This window comes from Fulmarus glacialis, unplaced genomic scaffold (genome assembly GCF_000690835.1).
Source record: "Fulmarus glacialis isolate BGI_N327 unplaced genomic scaffold, ASM69083v1 scaffold8947, whole genome shotgun sequence".
Classification (NCBI taxonomy): domain Eukaryota; kingdom Metazoa; phylum Chordata; class Aves; order Procellariiformes; family Procellariidae; genus Fulmarus; species Fulmarus glacialis.
In genome coordinates this window covers 10,048-18,557 of record NW_009223781.1, presented here as the reverse complement: position 1 = coordinate 18,557, position 8,510 = coordinate 10,048, and the positions used below count along the sequence as shown (strand labels likewise).

The following is an 8,510-nucleotide window of genomic DNA, read 5'->3' as shown; positions in this document are numbered from 1 at the left end:
AATGACCCCATTGCTGTTCTTCCTTTTGTCATCTCCAGAGCAGGTTGCAACAGGACTTTGTGCCTGAGTGCTGCTTTATTTCACTCCTTTTCCAAGATGCTGTTAAATAAGTATTATGAAATAGTACTGTTTTAGCATAAACAAAGTTTCTAGAAACTTTACTCCCTGCCGAACAGTGCCTACAAAATGTAAGCCTCTTTTGCATTTCTATGACAATTGAGAATTAGGCACATCCGATTACCCAGCCTGATTCTTTACACCAAACTACTCCAAGTAGTTTCTTCTAGACAAGAGTTTGGATTTACAGCATGTCACTATAAACAGGCAGTACTAATGTACATTAGTCATAAGTAATGACAGTATCAAAAGATGCATGTTTCATGCTAAGTTTACTGTGTGGAAGATTTTATGGTTTCGTATGACTGAAAACAGCAGATGCACTAACACACTTATTTTAATGCAGTTTGGCACCTTCCTGTTAAAACTCCAAAGCTTTAAAAGTTTCACTCATGTAGGCTTACATAAAAATATTACAGATGAATGCCAATCTCATCTCTAGGTTACAATGAAACTCTTTATCATTCGGTATTCAGCTCTCCCAATACTTTATAATAGAAAAAAAACAGAGTTAGACTTGCTAGTAGCTTCTATGACATCAATTAAATGCGACACCAACTCAAACATGCAAATTTTCCCTTCCTGCAGATATGGACATTAGTTTAAAGACCATATAGCTCTCAATCACAGGGGAAAAAAAAAAAACCAACACCCCCTCCCAAAACCACACCCAAACCCAAACCCCAAAAAACCCCCAAACCAAAACACCTCAAACACCAAAAAAACCCACCCGCAAACCACCCCAAAGCCCAAACACCACCCCCCCCAAAAACCCAAACACCAAAAAACTCCCACCAATCCAAACAACAACAACAAAAACCCCACTGAAAACCAAATAGCAAAAAAACTCCCTGCAAACCCCACACACCTTAATCAAGATGACAGTTTTTAACTCATCGCCTATCTAAGGTTTCTGTCCTATGTATCCAAAGTCTGTGAGCATGAGCCAAAGAAAATTCCCTGGGCTTTATGTTCTTTCTGGAGACTGCCCCAGTCTCCCTTTTCAGCACTGGACAAGAGACTAACTTCTATATATTAGTGCATTAATGTGAACAATTTCGGGATAGAGGATTGCAAATTTTTGGTTTGGGCTTTGGAAGGTTTGTCCAGGAATACGCATTTTCTCTGTTTCATTAAGCCTGTTCTAAGGGCATAAAGTTACCTACAGATTTAACAAAATGAGTCTGATGACAGTTTAAATTTTACTGCATAGTATACCCACAACATCAAATACATAAATAACAAAAATCACTTTGATTGCCAAGGAGTCAGTCCTCCTTTGTGAGGAAAGTGGCAGCTATTTAAAAATGTAAAATGATGTAAAACTTGCTATCAGAAGTGAACAATGTTGGAAAATAGTTACAATACAATCTCACGTTCTAACCATCTAAGATGCAATAAGAGCTTACATTAATGTAAGTTTTCATTTCTTCACCGAAACAACCACTGGCATACTTGCTTTTACGAATATGGTTGGTTAACTGGATTATTTAATTTCTTTTATCAGCTTTCTATGTGTGACTACACTTACATTAAAATCACATGATAAAATTCCGTATTTTTCCCTTGAACCCACAAGAAATAAGCAGTTATCTTCCCAGAACTCTCAGCCTGCTAATGCTAGGAAAACAAATACAAGGATTTTTCATTGTTCCATTTAAACCAAAATGTTAATTTTATTTATAGGTTATAATTAACCAGGGTGGAGGGAGGGATATCTCACATCTTTGTTCAGATTAAATATCAAAAGGATACCATCCTATGCTTACCTTCCCATGAAGGTATGTAGAGATTGCCAGGCATGAAAAGGGAAAAGAAAATAGGCAAGACTTTATTTACTTCATGTTCAGTCACCTTCTGTGAAGGGAATTCAACAGAAGGAAAATCAAAGGGGTAAACAATTCAGCAATCATTGCATTGAAAGGCAACATAAACAAGAAATACATCAGAGCGGTAACGGACAATCTTTTAGAATAGCTCTCCATAGGATGGATGACTTTACCTTCACCACTTCAGAGTGCCTGAAAGATGCATTCACTGAATTAGATGAGGTGTGCAAAAATTGTAGTGACAGATGCCATATGAGTACCTAGACAAACATAAAACATATCTACCTGGCTGAGTGAACTACAAGGCCTGAAGATGCAGATTTACCTCTGTAGTCAGACAGCCGCTCAAATACATTGTGACTTCAGGAACTCCTCCAACAGCTGAGTAACTGAGCATGCACAATGATCAGTCCTCAAATAAATGCTGAACGATCTCCACACATCACATCTATAATAAACATTTCGTATCAAGACCTCAAAATACCACTTCACTTCTATAGAGTTCACTGGATTTGGACAAAAAGAAGTAAAGGCAGTATCTTGACAGCTATGAAAATGAGTATTTCCTCCGGAAAGGAAGGCTAAAACCACTGTCTTGAGCGTAACAATGTGAATAATAAAGTATTGTAGCTCTACTCACAGGACACCTTATTCTGAAACGCTCTCATTCAAGCTGACTTTTCCCACGTAACATGACTGAGAAGCAATGGTTCTCTTCAGACATGCTATAAAACAGATGACTAGGATTCTAAAGTCCAATACAGGGCATAACCCAAATACCACTGCAAGCAGGGGACGCACACCCCTTATTCTGCTGGGCTTTAGAGTAAGACAACAAAACTTGTGGAACAGAAGGATGCCTACACTTCCTCCACTTAGAAAAGCATTCCTTAAATTCAGAAAAAGGTTAGGACCTAAACTGTATGCACTGATAACAGCATTCAGAAAACTGACTTTTACGTAACAAAGTGTTTTCTTTAGGCATATGGTATGTCTTGAGATGTCTTAAGATTTATGCTTTTGCTGCTTTGATTTGTACCTCTGTAAAGTGCACTCTATAGCTTTAATTCTTTCTGAATGCTAAGACACACATGCATCCCTCTTTTTCAAGGGTAAAGCCTAATACAATTAACCAAGTATTGCTCTATTTAAGCAAGCACTGCTGTAAATCTTGTAATGAAAAAAAAAAAAAAATCAAGATTTGTTTCCTTTTCATTTTTTCAGTTCAGTTAATTTTAACTAATGTCTGTCAGTATTTATTGTATATGTAGTGAGGAACTACTGCTGATCTGATCCTATTCCAATCATCTATCTGTACTGCTATACACGCTATCAAAACAGTAGGATCAAACTGGGTTTTTTTGTGTGGTTTTCAAATTCCAGTTATCAGAATTGTTGCAGGAAAACAAACTGAAGTCTGCATTTATGCTGACTTGCTGCTGTTACAATCTGTTCCTATCCCTTTCTTGAAAATATCAGTCCATTTTAATCAGATGCAGCCCTTGAACAACATAAACTTCCGAATTCCCAAGGCTGGTTAGTGACTACTTACTTCTTGGACTTCTCAGCTCCGCTGGCCAGCGCTGCATCTGACACAACCCATTGATTGTGTCACATTTTTCCCAAGTTTTCATAAGGTAACTCATTGTCCTTCACCTCCCCCTTGCATCTTTCTTGTCACAGATAGAAACATCTTATCTTTCATAGCCCCCTCCTTTGCCCTCTATCCCTTTGGTCATATCTGGAAACTTGGTGATGTAAGTATCCTCCACTGGCAATACTTGGGAAACAACATTTTAAACATCTTACATAGATTGATTCTAGTACTATTTCTTTAGACTTTATGGTCAAATAAGAAATACAAAGAGAAATAAAAGCATCTAGCATTAGGTATTAACAGACTGGAGAGGCATTTGCCACAGTCAGTGCAAGTTTCAAGCAACAATTTCAAAACAAGAGATTGAATCTGAGAAAATTCTAGCTATGTGTGAGGATGTGTAAAGAGTCAAATTCACATGAGTAAGAGACAAAATCCAGATAAAGAGAATCATTAGAGTTATTCAGTCACACGTAGTTATGTCTGTTGCATTTAAAAGGCAGCATGACAAGATTTGTCGACTGATATTAACAGAAAAAGGATGAATTACTTGACATGTGGCAATGAAACTGCAGGTACTGCTTAAAGTATCAGAAACTCAATAAAATTCCCTACTTAAAATAGGGATGTATGAAAAATAAGATTAGACAGCATTTGAAACTAAGTGATGTGCAAAAGGCTGGCAGACAGAATTACTGGAGATGTCAGTCACGACACACATCAGGGATAGTCATGTCATTCATAACAGTAAAACCTGACTGCGAAGTCAACTCCAGCCAAGCTATTGCACAACTCATCGTTTCTGCCCCATTTGTGATTGAGCAGAAATACTGATGTAGCACCAGAAGTAAGTCATTCTCACAGCCCCTTGAGCTAGTTAATTCTTCACTCGTGCTTTTCAGGCATTCAGTGTGTATGTTAGCTCAGAATTGCATTGTTCTCATGAGAAGGGAATCAATGTGAATATAGCAGACCACTACCTCACTTCAAACAAGCTTTAGTCATGTATAACCATTGTCCTCCAGCCCCACTATCAGCTCCCAGTCTGCAACTAGTGCTTCTTCTCAGCAAATAAGCTCCAATTTTTCCTCTCCTTCCCTGGGTAACCGCAGAAGTGGAAACAGGACTAAAAACACGAGAGAATGACTAATTAATTTCCTGGGTGGGAATGGTTCTGCCATAAAACAGGCATCTAGAATTGATCATTTTTATAGTATGTTGCCAACCCCTTCTGTTTGAGAAACTGTCTTAGCAAGAAAGACCATATACCAGATTTGTGTATCCACACATATAAACACATATATCTACATTTACAATTACTTCAAATTGTACCTCTACTTGGGATGGGTAAAGCTTCCACAAGCTAACTGATGATTCTTGCTTTGCAGACATCTTGGGTTAAGCATTCAGAAAGTGCAATGATGACACTGTAAGCAACCCAGACACAAATGAAGTCCCGTTCTTGAATGCATGAAGTACTTATACTAGAAAGACTCTACACATTAAACTAAGAAGTCAAAAGGCAAGTCACATCCTATCCAGAACTAAGCACTGATGTTAGAGAGGTGCAATGTAATGCACAACTTTCATGTCAGCCTTTCAAAATTTCATTTTTAGTATGATTTTCACTAGACTTGTTTAAGTAAACTGCTCTGAGTAAGGGGTTGACTTTTGTTACACAGACCCTGGAGCAGACTAGACAACAAAATTGTGATTCAGACAGAATCATAATTCATTTCCCAGTTCAATCCTTCCTTCAAGGTAAAGAAACAAGTTACTGGACTGTAACATATGACTTAAACAGAAGTACCAATTGGTCTCCCATTACCTTTCTACTCCTTGCACAGCTGGGCAGCAGAAGCAGTTATAAAATTACAGTGAGAAAAGCCAGTTCAAATCCCTTTTTAACCCTTTATTTCTAGTTCTGTGGGAGCAACAAAATCATTTTACAGTTACAGGACAATAGAGACTTGTAGAGGCAGCCCTCAGAGCTGGTTGTGTAATTCTCCCTCATGAAAGTCGAAGTATTCTCATAGTATATGACGAGCATGTAGTTGCTGCTTTTACTGCACAACAGATCAGTAGATTACCAGGTTCTCCCCCCCTCCCCATGATTTGACAGCCAAATTCTTTTTACTATTATTTTCTGTTCAGGTTCCTACTGAACCACCTCCCTAGGAACTTCTCTGTCACGTTCCAATAAACTGGTTCCCTTCCAACATCTTCCAGAAACGTATGTGTGTATTTTAGCTGCCAGATGGAAAAAAAATAAAAGCCTCAGCAACTAAGTAGTTGATCAAGCTTAGAGTTCAATGCTTCTCAGTAGCTTTTCTGATTCTTGCTTAAGTTCCTGATGTTACCCACCTTTCTCCTTTGTTGCCAAAACTTTCTAGCCTGCTGACATCTAGCTTTTCTGATCTCCTTTATGAGGAAGTTATTTTGCTAGGGGAGATAACTTGTACCTCTTAGTCAAGATGGATAATGAGTAATTATCGTTTCATCTTTTCTCCAGTTTCACTCGGCTGTCAAAATTGCTAACTGTAACACTCCTTCATATTAAAACACAATGTATTAAAAAAGCATGAAATTTGACAGAAATGTTTCTTCTCAGTTTCAAAATTGTTAAGCATACTCTTTCACAAGGTTCAGCCTGTTCCATGAATATGATCCTAAAACTGCTGATAAAACTTTCACTTTATTTGCATGAACACTCATTATGATACTTATGTACTGAGCCAAAGGAAGAGGTAATGCTAGACTTTCTATATTGAATATGCCATGAAAGCCTCATATTGAATGATCAATAAAGAATATAAAAATTAAGCTAGCTGTAAAGTAACTGCTTATCTATAGTGAGTGTTAAAAATCTTTCTTCTTTTTCACTGTAAACCACCATGTGTGTGTGATCCTAACAACACCTTACTGACCTGTTTGGTGCAGGTGATCTCTAGCCAGCTCAAATAAACGCATATGCATGTTTGTGATGGGGTTAAAGGAGCCACAAGCTAGAAGAATGAGAGGTATCCTGCTCTTCATTCTGACATCAAAACATTAAAACTCCACCTTAAAGAAAAAAAAAATTATTAAAATAAAAGACAAACTTGACAAAGAGCAGTCTGGCCATTGTTCCTCAAACTAAAAGGAGTGCTGTTTTCAGAACTGAGTATTCCTGAACACTAGTAAAGTATCAGAAGATCAGTCCTCTGTATCATCACAGCATACAGGAAGTTCTAGCTCAGAAACACATACATTCTTTGATATTAATTAGGAGAGCATCAACAAATTCTGACTCCCCACGTACAGAGATGGCTAGAGACTATTTATAGAAATTAATATTGTCACTATTATTAAAAACTGTCAGATTTTGTACATGTTTTTTATTTTCAACCTGCTTTTGTCAGAAAACAAGGTTTTGTCCTGTCTTTCTGTCAACTCCCTATTAATAACTTTGGAACCTGTAGGCCTCCTACAAAAGCAGATTTTAATTTTTTTTTTAAATAAGTTCTTACAATGGACCTTTGCAAAATATGACAAAACCCCACATGCAACACCCAAACCTACAGGTCTGACTTAGAGGTGGGCAGGCAGCAGCTGGTGGCTGGCCAGACAGCCAGCCGGCACATACTTCTAGCCAGATTATCAGCAATTGCCTGTATAGTTTCTGTGTTGGATGGCAAAGCAAATGCAGGGAACGACAGGGAACAGCAGGGAGGAGAAATTATAGCTGTTACATGAAAACATTGGGGACATTAAAAAGCTATGAATAGGGTAAATGGGTGGGAAGCAATGCTGTTAGGAGCCTTGCAGGTGCATTTACAAACAACCCTTATATAATTTAGCTAAAATGTCAGTCATCTCAATAAAAATGCAGAGGAAATCAGTTTAAGTAAGTTAGTCACTGTGCTTGGAGCTACTTATTCGCATAGCTCTTTTTACAACTGATCCAGAATATATCCGGCATGATAAAAACAGTTGTGTCCCACATAGGTATCTGTGAATCCGATATTTAGATGGGGCTTTCTTCCTTTCCTAGGATTTGAAATCTCTACAATGCTCACACCCATATATCATACATACACCATTCTCTTTCCTTCCCCTGGCCTCCAGACTTCTCCATCAAGTGTAACGGTCTTCCTGCAGAAGACACTTGGCATCCCAAACTTCAGAAGCCAGTCTTGGGTTAACAGACCAAATCTGGTACGAATTCTGTGCTCTGTTAGCCAAATCCTATTCTCTATCTGCTCAGAGCCTATCTCTCACTGTTCCAAGTCCTTATACTCCCTTTTTTTTTTTTCCCCTTTTCTTACTTAGAAAAATTTAACAATAATGGTTAAATTTATATCAAGTTGATGTTTTATAGCTGCCAACTCTATCAGTTCTTTTACAGAGGATTTATAACTCTGAAGACCATTTAACAGCGTTAAGTGCACCTAGCAACAAGTTTTAATATTTTCACTTGTGGCATGTTGGCAGTTTGCAAACTTTTTATACAGAAAACTCTTTGAAGCATACATGCTATCTGTACCTTGACCATCTAGTACTGAATATACATATTAAGATTCTTTTATACTGTTTTCATTTTACTTTACTCATTTCTCATACCTCCATCATACTAGGGGAGATATACTGGGGGAGAAAAGACTCGCTGGCTGTAGAGCCATTGAAAGTTAGCAATAATTTTATGGTCTACAATCGTAGCAGCTGTAAGAAGCACGTTTCACAGCACTCTCTCTCTGTACTCTGATTTACTAACCCCGTATAGACATTAACAAATCATACGTGAAAATTGTATGTAAACTTTACAGGTTCTTTATTCAGAAAAATCAAACTCAAAGTGTTCTTTTGTTCAATATCAGCAATTCTGTAAATGCATCTTCATTGGATGGGGAAAGGTCTTTTTGCCTTGAAATAGGTAGCAAAACACTAGTATCTGTGATTAACTGAAAAAGAAATCATTTCTAGAACAT

The 8,510-nt window shown here is 37.6% G+C and overlaps 1 protein-coding gene across 1 annotated transcript in view; it reads right to left on the bottom strand.

Moving 5' to 3' along the window:
• The window catches only part of NMNAT3 (nicotinamide nucleotide adenylyltransferase 3), an 18,911-nt gene extending 12,332 nt beyond the window's left edge, over positions 1-6,579 (bottom strand). The window contains exon 1 of the mRNA XM_009581913.1: positions 6,471-6,579. Coding sequence (XP_009580208.1) covers positions 6,471-6,579 — 109 coding nt within the window. The remainder of the gene's footprint in view (positions 1-6,470) is intronic.
• Positions 6,580-8,510: the final 1,931 nt, after the last annotated feature.